This window comes from Drosophila biarmipes, chromosome 3R (assembly GCF_025231255.1).
Source record: "Drosophila biarmipes strain raj3 chromosome 3R, RU_DBia_V1.1, whole genome shotgun sequence".
Taxonomy (NCBI): domain Eukaryota; kingdom Metazoa; phylum Arthropoda; class Insecta; order Diptera; family Drosophilidae; genus Drosophila; species Drosophila biarmipes.
The window spans coordinates 17242763-17259279 of NC_066616.1; the positions used below are offsets into that span (position 1 = coordinate 17242763).

General features: G+C 47.7%; 8 protein-coding genes across 9 annotated transcripts; 3 read left to right on the forward strand and 5 right to left on the reverse strand.

The window, feature by feature from the left end:
- The first annotated feature begins 25 nt into the window (after positions 1-25).
- LOC108031746 (esterase CG5412) lies at positions 26-1153 on the forward strand. Its single transcript, XM_017105447.3, has 2 exons — positions 26-590; positions 650-1153. Exons 1-2 carry the CDS (start codon positions 143-145, stop codon positions 1039-1041), a joined length of 840 nt encoding a protein of 279 aa, XP_016960936.1. The 5' UTR covers positions 26-142; the 3' UTR covers positions 1042-1153.
- Positions 1154-1225: 72 nt separating this feature from the next.
- On the reverse strand, positions 1226-2880 carry LOC108031749 (elongin-B). The gene is made up of 4 exons (XM_017105453.3): positions 2456-2880; positions 2177-2270; positions 1942-2086; positions 1226-1815 (listed from the first exon to the last, which is right to left on the reverse strand). Exons 1-4 carry the CDS (start codon positions 2456-2458, stop codon positions 1701-1703), a joined length of 357 nt encoding a protein of 118 aa, XP_016960942.1. The 5' UTR covers positions 2459-2880; the 3' UTR covers positions 1226-1700.
- A 152-nt stretch (positions 2881-3032) lies between these two features.
- LOC108031750 (signal recognition particle 14 kDa protein) lies at positions 3033-3741 on the forward strand. The gene is made up of 4 exons (XM_017105454.3): positions 3033-3178; positions 3235-3307; positions 3377-3477; positions 3534-3741. Exons 1-4 carry the CDS (start codon positions 3155-3157, stop codon positions 3663-3665), a joined length of 330 nt encoding a protein of 109 aa, XP_016960943.1. The 5' UTR covers positions 3033-3154; the 3' UTR covers positions 3666-3741.
- On the reverse strand, positions 3671-4526 carry LOC108031748 (uncharacterized). The gene is made up of 3 exons (XM_017105451.3): positions 4387-4526; positions 4076-4334; positions 3671-4023 (listed from the first exon to the last, which is right to left on the reverse strand). The coding sequence occupies exons 1-3, from the start codon at positions 4453-4455 to the stop codon at positions 3773-3775; spliced, it is 579 nt and encodes a 192-aa protein (XP_016960940.1). The 5' UTR covers positions 4456-4526; the 3' UTR covers positions 3671-3772.
- Positions 4527-4884: 358 nt separating this feature from the next.
- LOC108032011 (uncharacterized) lies at positions 4885-9220 on the reverse strand. The gene is made up of 7 exons (XM_017105811.3): positions 8712-9220; positions 8456-8607; positions 6522-7401; positions 6349-6468; positions 6115-6279; positions 5943-6051; positions 4885-5885 (listed from the first exon to the last, which is right to left on the reverse strand). The coding sequence occupies exons 1-7, from the start codon at positions 8779-8781 to the stop codon at positions 5645-5647; spliced, it is 1737 nt and encodes a 578-aa protein (XP_016961300.1). The 5' UTR covers positions 8782-9220; the 3' UTR covers positions 4885-5644.
- A 271-nt stretch (positions 9221-9491) lies between these two features.
- Positions 9492-11871, reverse strand: LOC108031707 (septin-2). The gene is made up of 2 exons (XM_017105372.3): positions 11631-11871; positions 9492-10820 (listed from the first exon to the last, which is right to left on the reverse strand). Exons 1-2 carry the CDS (start codon positions 11776-11778, stop codon positions 9709-9711), a joined length of 1260 nt encoding a protein of 419 aa, XP_016960861.1. The 5' UTR covers positions 11779-11871; the 3' UTR covers positions 9492-9708.
- Positions 11872-12094: 223 nt separating this feature from the next.
- LOC108031705 (signal recognition particle subunit SRP72) lies at positions 12095-14471 on the forward strand. The gene is made up of 4 exons (XM_017105368.2): positions 12095-12323; positions 12387-13423; positions 13491-14173; positions 14233-14471. The coding sequence occupies exons 1-4, from the start codon at positions 12212-12214 to the stop codon at positions 14360-14362; spliced, it is 1962 nt and encodes a 653-aa protein (XP_016960857.1). The 5' UTR covers positions 12095-12211; the 3' UTR covers positions 14363-14471.
- LOC108031706 (pseudouridylate synthase 1 homolog) lies at positions 14357-16371 on the reverse strand. 2 transcript variants are annotated; one of them, XM_017105369.2, is made up of 5 exons: positions 16316-16371; positions 16098-16219; positions 15551-16036; positions 15198-15474; positions 14357-15132 (listed from the first exon to the last, which is right to left on the reverse strand). In XM_017105369.2, the coding sequence occupies exons 2-5, from the start codon at positions 16135-16137 to the stop codon at positions 14610-14612; spliced, it is 1326 nt and encodes a 441-aa protein (XP_016960858.1). In that variant the 5' UTR covers positions 16138-16219; positions 16316-16371; the 3' UTR covers positions 14357-14609. The 2 variants fall into 2 exon arrangements, with proteins under 2 accessions (XP_016960858.1, XP_016960860.1); XM_017105371.2 differs by lacking the exon at positions 16316-16371 and having other exon boundaries at positions 16102-16215.
- Positions 16372-16517: the final 146 nt, after the last annotated feature.

Consider the following 16517-nt stretch of genomic DNA (forward strand, 5'->3'; position numbering starts at 1 on the left):
GTTTGGGGCTGCCAGACAGTCTCGAGCTTTTGTAATCGATTTTCGGCCATCTCTATTAGCTGCCCATAACCTTGTTTATTTTGTATTATTTCTCGCTAAAATCATAAAAACATTAGTCAAATATAACTTAAACTGCCACACGATGACCAACAATGATGCGGCGGTGGAGACAGCCGGCTCCAGCAGAGCTAGCGGCAGCAAACAGCAGCCCAAGCTGGAGATCACCGAGAAAGTGCGTGTCCTCTGCCTGCACGGCTACCGCCAGAACGGAGATGCCTTCAAAAGCAAGCTGGGTTCCTTCCGCAAGTTCGCCTCCAAGTATGCGGAGTTTGTGTTCATCACGGCGCCGCACGTGGCCGCAGCCCTGGAGTCGGCGGCGGAGCCTGTGCCGGAGCAGAGGAGCTGGTGGGCCAACAAGGACGACGGATCCTTCAAGGGCACGAACAAGGGCGGTCCCGCCTTCGGCTTCCAGGAGAGCCTGCGCTGTGTGGAGGAGGCGTGGCGGACGCAGGGTCCGTTCCAGGGACTCCTGGGCTTCTCGCAGGGCGCCTGTTTCGTGGGCCTCATCTGCGGCCTGGCCAAAAAGAAGCGTAGGTCTTGATTAACTAAGGGAATAACTAGTTTAATTAACCTAAACTAAAACCCACAGTGACCTCCATCCGCCCGGAGTTCGCAGTGCTCGCCTCTGGCTTCCTGTCCGGCAGCCTGGTGCACATGAGCGCCTACGAGGAGGCCATCAGCATACCCGCGCTGCACATCTACGGCCAGACGGATGAGATCATTCCCAAGGAGATGAGCGAGTCCCTGGCGTCTCGCTTCAAAAACGCCGAGGTGCTGGAGCACAGCGGTGGCCACTACTTTCCGGCGACGGCGCAGCAGAAGCAGACGTTCATCAACTTCTTCCAGGACCGGCTGCAGGAGTATCTGGAGCACCAGGAGCTGCAGCAGAGCGGCAATGCCTCGTTCGTGGACAGCGGGGCGGAGGACGACAACGATGCCGAGGTGGCCGCCATGACGGCCGAGCTGGACGAGAGTGATTAGCCGGTGGACGGGGGTTTTTTCGTTCGTTTTTAATAATAATTAAATCTTATTATTACAAAAATAATGATTTGATTATAAATTATAATATAATTAGATCCCAATATTATTTAAATATTCACTCTGCTTACGAAGGATCAAGCGGATCGGGGTATTGAAATTGCTGCACGTTCGCTCAGTTCGCACATTTACTTTTTTATGACTTTGTGTATTTTCTCAACAAATTCGTATAAATTCCATTAAAAAAGAAACAAACAAGTGGGGGAGGTTAGGGTAAAATTAAAGCCGAATATTATAAATCCCATTCCAAAGTACAATTTTGTGTCGGAACCATAGTGAATTGTTCCTTGCTATAAACAACGAAAAATGCATATTTAGCTATTGCGGCTGCGGGCTGCAGCTGTTGTTGCTTTCCTGGCCAGGCAGGGAGGTTGCAATCGCAGACAGATCTCCCTCCTCCGTCCGGATTTTCGTACATTTCGTTTGCGGGGGACAAGCGAGCGACAGTAGTTAAGTGTCTCAGGATTTAGCGGATTTAGTTTGTCTCGTGTTGCTGCTTTTTCTGCTGTTGCTTTTGATGGTGTTATTATTGCTGCTGCTGTTTGTTGTTCTCGTAGGGTGTGATTGACTGACTGACTGCTGTTGCTGCTGCGACTGCTGCTTTATGCAACCTGCTCCTGTCCGTTCGAGGCCTCTTGGTTTTTCATCACTTCGGGTAAGTCTGGTGGTGCCGAGTAGGGTGTCATGTCCAGTGTCTCAAAGTCGCCCAACTCGTTCCTACAAAAGAAGAGTTCGAGAGGACTTAATGCTGGCCCGCTGTAAGCTCCGTTGTAAGCGGTACACGTGCCGCTCGCCCGCCTTGTACGCTAGATAACCCGCACCCGGCTTATCAGCGACTCTCACCTGAATGTCAAACCCAGCTGCGCCGGAGCCTGCGCCTTGGCCGTGGACACCGTCACGCCGTAGTCCTGCAACGTGCTCTCGTCGTCCATGACGTCGTTGTCCTGATTGTATAACCGCTGATCCACGGGCTGCACCTTCAGTATGCCTACAATCGAGGGGGATGGTTTATTGATGGTCAGTCATGGAGTTACCCAATAATGCTGGCTCTATAAATAGATGACCACGGCACACTCACCCTCGATCATTCGCTTCAGCTCGGCCACCGTTGTGTTCTCCTTGGCGTCCGTGAAGATGGTGGTCTTCTGCCGCCTGATCATGAGGAACACGTCCTGGAAAAAAGAGTGCGGTAAGGCAATCGTTTCGTTTCGGTCAAAGTTCAGTGGCGCTTTTTCAGTGTGTCATGCTTTTTGGAATGGCAATAACCAAGGCGGTTTGTGCTTGGGGACATCACAGGTCTCTATGGATGCACGGCATCCGGGCTATGCACTGCGCTTGGCTGACCATCACCACTCACCATGTTGCGGAGTTTGTGGCGCTGGCTGGGACTGCGGCGGCGGCGGCTGCTCGGATGTGGGTTAACCAGGTGGCGATGGCTAGCGATGTGCGTTCGGCAACTGACGGCGTGGGCGGCGCTTCCTTTGGCGCTGGCGGGCGTTCGTTTCGATCGGCTGGGGTTTTCCTGCTTCTACTTCGCTTGCACCACCGCTGCTGGGCGCTTCTTTTTTCTTTCTCTCCCGCTCGACCGGAGTTGGGGGCGGGCGCGGGTGGGCGTGGCGTGCGGCTCGCGGTACGGCGTGCGTGCGTGTGTCTCGGTGTTTGTGCAACAGCTTCCTCGGTTGCCCCGCACTTGTAGGTTTTCGTAGTTTTACGATTTTTTCTGGCCTTTTTCCCTTTGCTGCTGCTTTCTCAACCAATTAGAGCTGTCAAACCATCGATGGCACCATCGATAGTATCGAACGGGGGTGGCCTTCATCGCTAATATCACGACTGAACTATCGATTACATTTTTAATTTTTAAAAGTTAAATAAAACCGAAATAAACAAAAAAGGTTTAGTAATGTAATTATTACACACTTATAATTTTGTAGAAAGTTTTTAGATTGTTTGATGAAGAGCTTGTGCAGCCCTGGAAATATCACTAAAATGTACTAAAAAATCCCCCAGCAACTGTCAGTGTCACTTTTCTCGTTTCGCCTGTTTTATTTGCCACGAAATGGTTTTGCTGGACAATTCGAACGTAAATAAATAAAAAACTTTGTATGCAACCGGTTTAATAAGCCCTTTTCCCTACAGTTCATCCTGCGCCTGGAGAAGATCGCCAATGCGGCGAAGAAGGACTCCTCCTTCACGTTGACATTCAAGCGATGTGAGTCGAGCCACCTGAAAAACATGGAAATTGCAGAGTAATTATTGCTACCTAATTAATATTCCTTAGATGATGGTAACGATAAACCCGTGCCAAGAGCTGGACGACCCCCGCTGCCCAAGCCCGAAACCTACATGTGCCTGATACGAGCCCAGTCCAAATCCCAGAAGGTAACCCCATCGAGTTCCATCCTAAAATCCCTTAAAAAAATACAATTCTCGCGCAGATTTCCACCGTCGTGCGACAGGAGGATGTGCCCGCGATGATGGGCATGTACTCGCAGTTCATGAAGAGCAAGATGGACGGCCTGAAGCGGGTTAAGAAGGTCAAGAGCAAGGCCAAGGCGACAAAGGGTTAAGCGGGTAGTAGGTCTTAGCTAGATTTATTTGACTGTTAGCAGGTCTCTTGTTTTAAATGCATCATTTTGTACTGTACACTTGCTGGCTTTTACTTTCTGCATTCATCTCAAATCTGCCGCAGATCGAGCAGCCACTTGGGCAGCTCACCCTGCCGCAAGCCATAGATGAACTTTGGTTTTACCAGGTGCACAAAGCTGTAGAGATCCTCGTTCAAGTCGGTTTCGCTTAAAAGATCTTCGTCCACGTAGAGAACATCGATTCCTTGACCGAGGCCAACGTGAAAGGATCCATGGGCCTTGGGCAAGGAGTCCAGATAGCCGGACAGGCGGTCCACAATCAGATATCTCGCCTGGCCATCTAGAAATACGATTGGTAAGAAAACATAACTTTAAGGACAGTTAATACCCACTGTCTATATAAAAGAGGCGCGACTCCAAGCCATTTTCGTTCTTCCCCGCTGGTATCAAAGTTATAGTGATCTCGGTTTGATTGTACACTATTTGAGTGGGTTCATTTGGTTTGAGGGTTTTGGATTTACACTTCTCTGGGAAGCTGGAAATGAATAGCCGTAGGACCTCCTGCTCAGATCCTACCACGTATTTGCACCAGTTTTGGGGAACCACGGGATCGTTGAAGGCGGCTGTTGATAGGAGCAGGGCTCCGCTGTGCTGGAAGGACAAAAGGTATTGATGGGTCTACCAAGTAGTTTATACTACATACCTCATCGAATATGCCGTATTTTTCACCTCTCTGAAGAATTAAAGGCTGGCCAATATCATTTAAAAACATTGTTAAGTGTTATCCGCCAAGTGTTTTGGAAAAACGTACTTTTTCGGTGTTACCAGAGCTTACTTCTAAGGAAATCCCAAAACTTAATATTTAAAAAGATTCAATTTTTCTAGTTTGAAAATTTTACCGCGAAATTAAAAAGGTAATATAATAAAGATACACATTTAAATTATTTAAATATTTTAAAACTAAAATTTTGTATAAAAGTTTCTACTTTAGGTTAACTGAACTTGTAATTTTTCAAAGCAGCACTGATAGAAATAATTATAACAAGTTTTTTTAAGAATTTCAAAAAAACTTTTTTTAATTAAAATTATGGTATAGTAAAAAAGCATTAGTACACGACCTGAAATGCGGCATATTTCAGTACAATAAAGTATAATAAAAGACCCCCTTTTCAACCAGCTCCATTAAATAAAAAACACCAGCTTTTAGCTTTATAAGTATATGGGTTTTCTTTAAACTTTTCGTTTTAGTTAAACGTACATACTGTTTGTTCTATATCTATCACAATGAATATTTGTGTCGCGTGTGTTTTAGTGTGAGATGCGCTTGTCTTTGTCAAAGAATTTGGATCACGATACAATGGAAACAATCGAATTGACTTATGCTAGCATTTCACTCTTCACGAACAACTCCTCACGCATAAGTTAAGTGTAAATTTAACCACATTTCTTTTTGCTTTTAGAACAAAGACAGTCTTTAACAATATCCGAGGGGATGTTGCACCTGCTGCACACCCGAAATTGCGATTTGAATGGTTGCTTGACATACTCGACATTTGGCCATTGATGAGCAAGTGTGTGCGTAGATGTTGGATAGAGATGATTGCAATGCGTAACGTAGGGGGATATAAAGTATATGGAAACGTAAAAAAGATTCTATCATCTCTATTCATGTACATGTGGGGGTGACCCCTAGGTGCCGGTGTACAACAAGAAAATGACTAAAGCACATGGGAGTGCACATACAAATAATAACAAATAACTATCACACCTGATCCCCACTTCGAGTTCTATCAAAATTTGTGGAAACTGCCTGGAATTTTTAAACAAAATTCACAGATCAATTGCGATTTAACCAAATCTGAAGGGAGCTGGGAACAGATCTTCATAACTTAGGCGCCGAAATTAAATTAAATTGAATAATTTGCATAGGTAACCAAGTTCCAAGGGAACCCCTCAAGGACCTAGTTGAAAGTGTTGTAGCGCAGATTGCTATCCACGTCGCCCACATTGCCACCGAAGCCCGGACTGGGCGGCTGCTCCTGGTCCGCCATGAGATCTGCGCTGGACTGCGAGTGACGTCGCTGACCCGGCCACGTCCAGGCGTCGCGAATGCTATCGATCAAGCGCTGCGGGAATGTCTTGTACTCCATGTCCACCGACTGAGTGTCGCCGAAGTTAAAGTCGGCCACCTCAACGTTGAAGCTGTGGAGGGGAACAAATTGTAGGGACTTTTTTACATAGTTTACAACCAGCTCTTACCGATTTCCCCGCTGAATATAATAGGCCACACCGAAAACAACTAGAATTACGGCCACCAATGTGCATGTCACGGGCACAACCACGACTGAGAGCTGAGACTGACGCTGGGCTGCAAGGTAGTAAAATAAATTGTATATAATTATATAGAAAGTTTATAGTTGAGTTTACCCACCTTCATACATGTTCACGGTGACCTGATTGATTGTTTGGGAGACCTGATTGCGTATGAAGAACAGTATGGTCTTGCTTTCACCGAAGTAACGCTTGTACTCATATGAACAATTCACGATTGGGTTGTACTGTTCGCAAGTCTCGTTGCCCGTGGAGTTGTAAGGAGCTGCAAGAAAATGCATTTATTATAATATCATAACATTTTTAAAATTTATGGCTTGGCTTGCATTCTCACCCGTATAAACCTGAGTGCACAGATAAAGCGGTGGCGATCCCTTGCAGTTCACATTCAGATGAAGCATCTCCCAGTGTTGCAACCAATTCTTGCCCGTGGTGCCGAAGCCGGTGATGGGATCTAAAACGCACTTATTAAATCTGCTCATATATCAAAATTAAGCAAACCCATACCCTTAGACACAATGCGTTTCTGGAAGTATCCGTAAATCTGCTTCGGATCCTGGGCCACATACTTTTTGTTCACGCAATCGAAAGGCGGCTGATTGCCGGGCACCAACGTGAGCTTGGACAGCCTTCTCACCCCCAGAGGATTTACCAGTGCCACGGACACATTCCCTGTAGAGTCTTTCTGCTGCTTCAGGGCGTTGGTTAGGTTCAGGCCCAGCATAGCAGCGTTGGCGTGCATGGCCTGGACTAGATCACGTTTGGCTCGTGCCGGTGGCTTTGGAGTAGTGGTGGAAGTGGTCGTAGTCGCAGGTGTTGTTGTGGTTTTTGGAGTGGTCGTAGTGGCAGGTGTTGTTGAAGTTGTGGTTGTGGCTGGCGTAGTGGTTGTGGTTGTTGTCGTTGTCGTAGTGGTTGTGGTTGTTGTGGTGGTGGTAGTGGTGGTCGTAGTCGAGGGCGTTGGCTCTGGCGGAATCTCCAGCGAAGCCACCACTAAAGCCTCCACATCATAGTATTGCTCAGCTGTCGGATATGAGGCCACATAGTCCAGGGCACTGGACATGCCAAGATATGTACAGTTTTGAAACCAATACGTCTGAATGTGATAGCCCTTCGCCCGCAGATAAGAGAGATCCGCATCGGAGAGCACTATGCTGTGATTCACCGCCTCCTGCGTGGACACAAACTCATGCGGCCGCGGCACATTGTTCTGAATCAGCTCCAAGCTGCCGACCAGCAAGTTGTCCAGCTTGATTGCCTTCTGACCCTTGGCCATCGTAAACCAGAAGATGGAATTCTTCTCCACTTCGACCCTAATCACATGTGTGGACGGCTGCTCCTGCGTGTAGACCACGGTCCAATTGCTGCTGGCGTTTTTCGTTTCAATCTCCTGCAGGCAGACACAAAGGTAAGCGGTTAGTATAATTGGTAGCAGATTTGAGCCACTCTACATGCAAATTAAGCTACAATAGTAACCACCGAACGCCGCTGATATGGCCACGTACCAGGCACAATCGGCAAAACTGTCGCTGAATAGTAATTGTGTAAAATTACCATTCAAATGACGCCATATCAATTGAAGCCACATGGCTGTGATTAGAACTGGAAAGCGGTCGCCGGTTTGCACATCGCAACTCTGGCTTAGGGGTCTAAAAATATATGTGTATACTGAGTAAAACCGCCCTTCCGGCCATGAACTGCATCGTATGACGATTGATTAACAGAATTCAAAGCTATCTAAAAGTTCTAGGAATGACGGAATGGCAGAATAAAAATGATAATTTATTATAATGTGTCTGCAGTGACATATATTTTAAGGGGAACCTAAGAAGTTTGTAAAAATATATTCCTAGTTGATTGATGATTATTATCTTTCGTATTTTGTTGTTTAATGAACTAGCTGAACGGAGATTCCCAGAATAATCAACCTGAAAAGGCTGTGGAAAGCACACTTCTTCGGTGAATCAAATGTTTACCAATAAACAATTATTTAGACAATTAAAAGTTCTTCAAAACGAAGGATCTTTTTTGATTGATAAGCCAGGAATTCAAAAGAGAAATCCTGAATAACATGATATTTAACGGATACATAATAATAACCAATCTTTACTTTGTAGCTGAGAGAGCTGCCCTGCAGACAGTTTTCCCTGATAAAAGAGTTCAAGAAACTTCGAGAAGCAGGGATTATAAACGCAATTCTGCATTGGCCGATAACGAAACCCTTCGGGATATTGTCTGATAAGAGATATTTAAATTCTTCGTGTTTGGTTGTACTTTTGGGTGGGTGAACCACCTGCAGCCAGCTGTCCTAACCAGTTTTATGGGCCAGTTGAGCAAACGTCGACTGTAGACGGGCTTACATTGGTATTTGCATTCGCATTCGGAGGCAATTAGTCATGACAGTGGACTCGGAGCTTTCTTTCTTTGTTTCATCACGTTCTTACCTCTCTATGGCCAGCACTGTCGGTCCAGGTGAACCTGTAGGATTTCCCATCGGCGGCCGGTCTGTCGCCATCGAAGAGCTGGGCGGACACATTGATGGTGGACCCGATGAGGGCCTGCTCAGGAGCAGTGATGACGACCGTGAAGCTGGCAACTGGAAGGCAATGGAATGTTTAGTATGTTTCTGGGGTCATAGCATAGTTTATTTCGATTCCACCGCCTCTATTACCAACCATAAGTATCAACCAGTATCCATACCTGTCTGCAGAAGAGCGTAGAAAACCAGTATCGACGCTATTGGCGACATGTTCGCCCTGCCGATTGGCATTTCCCGTCCACTCGAAGCTTATTATGGAAAATCACTTGGGAGCTCCCCTGCCGCGGCTGCCCTCCCTCACCATCAAGTCGTAATCCAATCCGAGCCACAAACAAAATTTATAACGAAAAAACAAAACACAAAGGGGTGTCTCACTTTTCCCAGCCGATACACCCACTTTCACGATCTGTACTCTGCGCTGAACACGGTTAATTGCTTTCGTTTCGATCCCGAACTACAGGTCTCTATAGTTCTGCTGTGTTTGCTGCGGTGATTTTATTATTGCGTTTTTAATTTGTTCTACAACTTTTTTTTATTGCATATTGTGCTGAGTAGGAATTAGTGTGGCCAGGGGGTGGGCAGCGAAATCAGCTAAATATGGTCGGCCTGCAGACACCCTACTAAATTATGGCGCCAATGGTCAAATTCAAAATTTAAGCGATAATAAAAGTAAATTTTCAAAATAAAAAACATTCTTATGACTGTTATAAAAAACCAAATAGCAAATTAAAAACTAGCGTACAATAAAAAAAATATTCAAATTACAAACTTGTAAGCTTATTTTTATAAAAATCCAAATCATATAGATAAATGGAGCTGAAAAGGTTAACTTACAACTTAATAATTTTAATTGAAAAAATGTAAAAAAATAATTAGTTCCCTAAACATCGAAAAGAAACATAGTTCTTATTTTATCATACTACCTTTTAAATTTCCCCTAGTTTACGTTGTTAAAATACTAAGTTCGATTTATTCGTTAGTTGTAAATACATAATCATATATGTCTGCGTACATATGCGTGTAGTTGTGTATATGTTAATATTTGAAGTAAACTTAATAGTACAAATGAAAGACAACGAGATGAGAAAGCAATAATTACTTTGGGATTAGCGAACCGCACAGAATTCTCAATACATTGCTCGGCGGCGGCGCCGGATTCTACTTCTTCTTGCTCTTGCCAAGGGTGAGCGTGTGGTGGGCGGTGGCCAACTGCTGCTTGCGCCGCTGGAAGTCGAGGTAGTCCTCCTCGAGCGCCTTGCGCGACTCCTCCAGCTTGCGCTTCTCCTCGGCATGGTCCCGCTTCAGCTTCTCGAACTTGGCGTGCAGGTCCTTCTCGCTCTCCTTCAGCTCGGCCTCCTTCTCCTTGACCCGCTGCACGAACATCTGCCGCACCTCCTCCTCCTTGGACTGCAGCTCGGCCAGGTGGTTGGAGCGCTTGGCCTCGAAGGTCTGCTGGAACGAGATCGGCTTGTTGTCGCTGTCCACATCGCTGAAGCCCATCTGCTCCAGCCGCTTCTGCCGGTACAGCTCGTAGTGCCGCGTGTGCGTCTTCTCGCGCATATCCTCCATGTTGGTGCGAATGAGCATCTCGCGCAGCTTCACAAAGTCGCAGTGCGTCTCGTTCTCCACCTGCACCGTGCCCCAGGGGTACTGGCGGGCGCGGATGAGCTTGTTGCCCACCTTAATGAACTCCGTGCTGCCGACGACGGCGAAGGGAATGTGCGAGTTCATGCTGGTGTTCGTCTCGGCCACCGTCTCGTCGTCGGTGGGGAACTGATAGATGTGCACTCCATTGCTGTTCAGCTCCTGGATGATCTTCGCCTTGAATCGCTGCAGCTCCACCTTGGAAATGGTGTCCGCCTTGGCGATCACCGGAATAATGTTGACCTTGCTGTCCAGCTTCTTCATGCACACCAGGTCCAGCGACTTGAGGCCGTGGCCAGTGGGGCAGATGAAGTACAGGCAGATGTGGATGCGGCTGTCGTGGCACGTCACCAGCGATCGCTTGATCTTCAGCTCCTCCTGCAGATAGTTCTCGAACTGGGCGTCAATGTAGTCCACCACCGCCTTGAACGAGTCGTCCTTGTTGATCTGGTCGCCATAGCCCACCGTGTCGCAGATGGTCAGCTTGAGCCGCACATTGCTCTCCTGCAGCTCGTAGGTGTGAGCCTTCAACTTGACGCTGGGCAGGGTATGGGGACTCGGTGTGGACTCGAAGCTGGTGTTGAACAGCGTGTCCATCAGCGTCGACTTGCCCAGTCCAGTTTCGCCTGCGGAGAGCAAAGATGTTGTAATGGGGGTCAGAATGGTGTCAGATGGGGGGGAGTCATCGGCCAAGTGGGCTCAATTGGCCATAGAAGCACTGCGGCATTGGTGTCAGGGTGAAATTGTAGAAAGCGGCGGAGGAAATCGATTGCCGGCCACTTTGCATACTAATCGTGGCCGGGCGTCTGGTTGTTTCAATTGTTTACCCGCATTTCTGTATTTAGGTGATTCACTTTATCTGAGCAATGCACTTCAAACATGAGAAACTTGAGTACATGGCACAGCGGTGGGGAAATCAATAGCATAATATGATTTTTGTCTTATATATCTACTTTTGCTATGCTATACATATATTGCTATAATATTACTTTCATTATTTCCCTTTTTAAACATTGTTAACAATAAGAGAAAGCTAGTAAATAATTGATTTACTGTAGTGAAGTCTACTGCACAACTTTAAAAATTGATATTATTGATATCCAAATTATTATGATTAAAAATTAAAAAAAAAATTTCAGTACATTTGACATTGTTTTAAGTGATGTTGAAAAACAAATTGATATTTCTCCTGGCTTCGATGGTGCTTTTGACCACTGTACAATACAATTTTTTGTTTCCATTGGCTTTAAACCTATGATTATGGATTATAAAGAAACGGATAAACCTTATCCAAAGCCATAATTACATTAAGATTGTTTCAGCAAAAACAAATGCTATTTCCTTGTCCGCCACTGTTTTACATGCAGTAAAACTTCGGTTGATTCACTGTGCCGCATACACACTCACACACCGAAACTGCACCCGCATATACACACCTATACACATAACGTTGAAGACGAATCCGTTCTGGACACTCTTGTTGACCAGTTGGTCCGGCAGGCTGTCGAATCCCACATGGCCGGACTGCTTCAGGTTGCGGAGGTGCACCTCCTTCTTGTTCACGAAATCCACTTCGGCGGACATTTTCCAATAGTCCAATCAAGTAATCCAATAATCCGGCACAGATCGGATCAAAAGTATCGCGCAAAGGCGTCGCCAGCGAGTCCGGTAGAGTTACCAGAGTTTTCTGGTCGAAAAATACCAGCGGCTCAGAAAAGTGTGTAAACTTGGAATGCTCTGTAAAAAAGCCATTTCAATATGTTTTGAAATATATTTAAAGTAAGCTAATTAATTAACCACTTTGCAAAAACAGCTTTATTTGTTAAAACATTAATAAATATTTAAATAATTTCCCAGGAACTCTGGCAACATTCGACTGATAGAAATGCCAATCTGGCAACCCCGCCTTGCTGATGTGTCTGCTGCTGTCAAAAGTTGCATGTTAACCAGAAGGCGAAAGTTTAGGTCCACTAATCAAAGGTATTTTAGCACTTAACCCACCGGCTAAGCAATCAGGATGTCCAAGGACGCCAATCCCAAGGAGGCGCTGATCAAGGCGGCCTACGCCGATGTGCACAAGTTCGGCAACAACCGCGAGTTCGACAAGGCCGTCAAGGCAGTAAATCGCAGTAAGTTTTTGGAACTCGCAGAAGATATACTCATTTGTTGACCCATTTGATGATCTCCCGCAGTCCTCGGCGTGGCTCCCGACGATCCCACGGCCCTGCACTGCAAGGTGGTGTGCCTGGTGCAGCTGTCCAAGTTCGAGGAGGCCTACAAGTTCATCGAGAAGAACCGTCTGTCCTCGCTGGTCTTCGAGAAGGCCTACTGCGAGTACCGCCTGAACAAGCAGCAGCAGGCGCTGAAAACCATCGACGATGCGGGCCTGCAGCCCCTGCCGCCCAACCTGAAGGAGCTGCGCACCCAGGTCCTATACCGCCTGGAGCGCTACGATGAATGCCTGGACTCGTACCGCGACATCATCAAGAACACCAGCGACGAGTACGAGGACGAGCGTCGCACCAACTTGAGCGCAGTGGCCGCCAACCTGGCCGTGGACCAGGACAAGGAGGTGCCCGAGGTGCCGGAGGACACCTATGAGCAGTACTTCAACAGCGCCTGCATCCAGGCCAACAGGCAGAAGTATGCCGAGGCCGAGCGCAAGTTGCGCACCAGCGAGAAGCTCTGCCGTGAGTTCCTCGAGGAGGAGGGCGCTTCCGAGGAGGAGATTCTCGAGGAGGTGGACGTCATCCGTGTCCAGCTGGCCTATGTGCTGCAGCTGCAGGGCAAGATCAAGGAGGCGGGCACCATCTACGCCGACTGCCTGCGCCACAAGCCCAAGGACGCGGCCCTGGTGGCCGTGGCCAGCAACAACTCTGTGGTGATCAACAAGGACCAGAACGTCTTCGACTCCAAGAAGAAGATACGCGCTGCCCTGGCCGACGCCTGCGAACCGAAGCTCACCTCGCGCCAGAAGCAAATCATCGCGCTCAACAACTGCCTGTTGGCCCTCTACACCAACGCCGGCGACCAGGTGCAACAGCTCAGTCAGAAGCTGTCCCAGACCTACCCGCAGATGGAGTTCGAGGCGCTGCTCATCCGCTGCAGCCAGCTGGCCAAGGATCGTAAGCACAGGGAGGCTATCGATCAGCTCCAAAAGTTCGCTGCAGCTCACAAGTCGCATGCATTTATCAGCAAGTTCGCCGTCATTCAACTGCAACTGCTACAGGTAGAGTCTATTATTTGCCATGGAATCCGTAGAGCGAAACTTATCCTTATGATCCTTCTCCCCACAGGGCAATCGCAAGGACGCCATTGAGACTTTACTGTCGTTGGGCGAGGCCAAATACAAGCCCGGCATTGTCTCCGCCCTGGTGTCCCTTTACCTTGGCACTGACAACAAGTCGGCTGCTTCGGCGCTGCTCAAGTCAGCCGTTGACTGGTACAAGAAGAACAACGTGAGCAGTGGCGATCTGTCGGACATGTGGCGCCAGGCTGCCGAGTTCCATTTGCGTGGCGGCGCTTCCGAAACGGCCGCTAGCTCGCTGGAAGAACTGCTCAAGTTAAACCCCAACGACACCAAGGTTTTGGCCCAGCTGGTCATCGCCTACGCCCAGTTCCAGCCCAAACGGGCCCTTGAGCTCAGCAGAAAGCTGCCCAAACTGGAAACGCTGACCACGGCATCCGAGATCGATGCCCTTGAGGCGGCCAACTGGGTGATGTCCGCCAAGGCGGCCAAGAAGTCTGCCAATGCCAAGATTGAAGCCTCGCCGAGCACTCCCGTTGAGAAGAAGAGGAACCATAACCGCAAACGAAAAGGCAAGCTGCCCAAGAACTACAACGCCGAAGTGGGTCCCGATCCGGAGCGCTGGCTGCCCAAGTACGAGCGCACTGGCTTCCGCAAGAAGCGAGGAGGAGCGCGCGGCAAGGATGTCATCAAGGGATCCCAAGGCATGGCCTCGGGAGCAGCCGATCAATAGTAAGTTCTTGAGGTTTTGAATCGATAGATTATGTTTCTAATTTAACTCTTCCTTGCAGCGACATGTCCAACCGCGTGAATCTGACCAAGAACTCGCCCGCCACGCCCGTTTACCAGGAGCCGACCCCCGGGCCAAGGCAGCAGCACCGCAAAGGTGGCCACAAAAAGAAGAAGGGCGGCCGCTTTTAGGTTAAAATGCTTTTATACTTTTGAACGACAATTAAACAACCCGCTTTTGCATGTTAACTTATTGTCTAAGTTTGGAAGTTGGCCGGGTAAAATATATATATCAATAATTGATGGCTAAGATTCACATTCAATTTGCAAGGTAAACTCTTTAGCAGTTTCACACATACAGTTACATATATGAATTATATATTAAAATTCAACTCTTCCAAACATCTTGCATCTATAAAAATCCACTTAACCTGAGTGCTCACTCATCGTTGTCGTCGTCACCATCCTTACTCTTCTTGCCATCCGTGGGCGGAGTAGCGTCATCTTTTCGCGTGTCGTACGAGTGGTAGTGCAACGTTCCTATCCAGTCGAGCATGTTGCGCTGTTCGGCTTCCGTCTTGTAGATCTGGCTAAAGATCTCCCGCTCAATGAACTCCTTGACTTGCGCCTCTTGGGCCTCCCACGTCAGCGGGTTGTGGATGCCGTCCTTGCCGTAGCGATCGTTGTACCGCTCGTAGTGCACCGTGTCCAGCACAAGGCCCAGTCCAGGGGCCATCGGCAGATCCAGGCGCTCCTCAGTTAGAGCCCGCTCCAAGCTCGTCGTGGTCGTGTTGCCCCGCACAATGGCAATGGCCAGACCCACCATCTTGCGGATCTGATGCAGCATGAAGCTTTGACCCTTCACCTTCAAGGTGACGAACTCTATGCCCTGGGGGCTCTGGAATGGCTCGCTGCACGTGAAGGACATGATGAAGCGCTTGGAAGAGGGGTCCAGGAAGCTCCTAAACGGTTCAAAAATCGTATGTTGGTTGAAACAAAAGAAGACGTATGGAACTGACTGTCTTACTTCTTGCTGGTGAAGTTGTGAAAGTTCTTCGTACCCTCGTAAAGCTTTAGAGTTTCTTTGACTTTCTCCAGCAGCTCTGGAGACATGCGGAAGGTGTCGTGCAACTCCTCCACTTTTTCTTCGCATGACGCAAAGGCCATGGTGGGCAGTGTGTAGGTGTAGGTCCGGGCGTTGCACTGATCCTTGGCATTAAAGCCCTTGGTCACGCGCTCCACGCCGAAGAGGCGTATCTGTTCAGGCAGGTCAGCATTAAAGGCCTCCAGGTCCAGCTCCTCGGCTAATAAAAGGATGCGATCATGAAAAAAAGTGATGCAAATAATGAAATCCACTGAGGATTAGCTCCCCCAACTCACGCAACTTGACAGAGCACACCTGCCGGGCGGCGGATACGCCCTTATCAGTGCGGGCGGCCCTCTGGAAGCAGGCGATCTGCACCTGCTCGAAGCTGTCCTCCGTTATCCACTTGTGCTTGAGCATGGCCTTAAAGAGCTCTTCCTCAATGGTCTGCATTCCGGGATTGCGCTGCATCCCAAAGTAGTTAGCGCCGCAGTAGCTCAGCAGAATGGCGCTCTTCTTACGCTTGATTCGCTCGGCGGGATCAAAGGGCGGCCTCTTCACCCCACTGGCCGCATCCTTCTCGTCCTGCTCCTTCCAGTCAACCCACTTCTTGCGCTTCAGCGTTCGCTTGATCCGGTTGGTCTCCTTGACGGCCTCATCCTCCAGGCTCTTGGCCTCCTTCCTGGCTTCCTTTTCCAACTCCAGCTTGTCGAGGGCCTCTGACATGGCTTCAGCAAAGGATTTGTGGCGCTTCCAGGGATTACTGAGGCTTTTCAGGCGAACTATGAGGGGCACAAACTCCTATTAGCTTTTGCTTTGACGGCAAGTTTACTAATAATTAACCTGCCTTGGCGTAGTTGTTTATTAGCCGGCTTAAAAACATTAAATAAACAATTCTGAATACGAAGTGTACGAATTCCCACACGTGTGTTGACGCTTCTTCTTCTTGCTCTTTTGGCGCACAGCTGATTTATAAAGTAACCGTATTTATGGTTTTGAATTATTTTTATTTGAAAATTGTATACTTTAAATTAGTTTTTAAATTATATTTAAATACCCACCTTTTAGTTAAATTCAAGCTTTTATTAATTATTTAATTTAGAAGTGCGACCGCAGCTAAGGCGCCAAAAGTTAACAGTTTTTCTGTTATTCAACGTAAACGTAATGGCTTAACAGAGTGGAGTACGTAACAATGTAAGTTTAAATTTGTTATTTACTAGCACCAAAACGCACAAGGGCATGTTTGAAAATATTCATAATATG

Excerpts from the sequence above, each read along its gene's own strand:
- LOC108031746 (XM_017105447.3), top strand. The coding sequence starts at position 143 with ATGACCAACAATGATGCGGCGGTGGAGACAGCCGGCTCCAGCAGAGCT. Across the intron at positions 591-649 it reads CGGCCTGGCCAAAAAGAAGC|TGACCTCCATCCGCCCGGAG; the intron begins GTAGGTCTTGAT and ends TAAAACCCACAG.
- LOC108031749 (XM_017105453.3), bottom strand. Across the intron at positions 2,087-2,176 it reads GCTGAAGCGAATGATCGAGG|GCATACTGAAGGTGCAGCCC; the intron begins GTGAGTGTGCCG and ends CCTCGATTGTAG. Across the intron at positions 1,816-1,941 it reads CAGCTGGGTTTGACATTCAG|GAACGAGTTGGGCGACTTTG; the intron begins GTGAGAGTCGCT and ends CTTCTTTTGTAG.
- LOC108031750 (XM_017105454.3), top strand. The coding sequence starts at position 3,155 with ATGGTTTTGCTGGACAATTCGAAC. Across the intron at positions 3,179-3,234 it reads TTTTGCTGGACAATTCGAAC|TTCATCCTGCGCCTGGAGAA; the intron begins GTAAATAAATAA and ends TTTTCCCTACAG. Across the intron at positions 3,478-3,533 it reads CCCAGTCCAAATCCCAGAAG|ATTTCCACCGTCGTGCGACA; the intron begins GTAACCCCATCG and ends ATTCTCGCGCAG.
- LOC108031748 (XM_017105451.3), bottom strand. The coding sequence starts at position 4,455 with ATGTTTTTAAATGATATTGGCCAGCCTTTAATTCTTCAGAGAGGTGAA. Across the intron at positions 4,335-4,386 it reads AATACGGCATATTCGATGAG|CACAGCGGAGCCCTGCTCCT; the intron begins GTATGTAGTATA and ends TTGTCCTTCCAG. Across the intron at positions 4,024-4,075 it reads GCGCCTCTTTTATATAGACA|ATGGCCAGGCGAGATATCTG; the intron begins GTGGGTATTAAC and ends TCGTATTTCTAG.
- LOC108032011 (XM_017105811.3), bottom strand. The coding sequence starts at position 8,781 with ATGCCAATCGGCAGGGCGAACATGTCGCCAATAGCGTCGATACTGGTT. Across the intron at positions 8,608-8,711 it reads CTACGCTCTTCTGCAGACAG|TTGCCAGCTTCACGGTCGTC; the intron begins GTATGGATACTG and ends ATTGCCTTCCAG. Across the intron at positions 5,886-5,942 it reads TATATTCAGCGGGGAAATCG|CTTCAACGTTGAGGTGGCCG; the intron begins GTAAGAGCTGGT and ends TCCCCTCCACAG.
- LOC108031707 (XM_017105372.3), bottom strand. The coding sequence starts at position 11,778 with ATGTCCGCCGAAGTGGATTTCGTGAACAAGAAGGAGGTGCACCTCCGC. Across the intron at positions 10,821-11,630 it reads CTTCAACGTTATGTGTATAG|GCGAAACTGGACTGGGCAAG; the intron begins GTGTGTATATGC and ends TGCTCTCCGCAG.
- LOC108031705 (XM_017105368.2), top strand. The coding sequence starts at position 12,212 with ATGTCCAAGGACGCCAATCCCAAGGAGGCGCTGATCAAGGCGGCCTAC. Across the intron at positions 13,424-13,490 it reads TTCAACTGCAACTGCTACAG|GGCAATCGCAAGGACGCCAT; the intron begins GTAGAGTCTATT and ends TTCTCCCCACAG. Across the intron at positions 14,174-14,232 it reads TCGGGAGCAGCCGATCAATA|CGACATGTCCAACCGCGTGA; the intron begins GTAAGTTCTTGA and ends TCTTCCTTGCAG.
- LOC108031706 (XM_017105369.2), bottom strand. The coding sequence starts at position 16,137 with ATGTTTTTAAGCCGGCTAATAAACAACTACGCCAAGGCAG. Across the intron at positions 15,475-15,550 it reads GGTGTGCTCTGTCAAGTTGC|CCGAGGAGCTGGACCTGGAG; the intron begins GTGAGTTGGGGG and ends TCCTTTTATTAG. Across the intron at positions 15,133-15,197 it reads CACAACTTCACCAGCAAGAA|GAGCTTCCTGGACCCCTCTT; the intron begins GTAAGACAGTCA and ends TGAACCGTTTAG.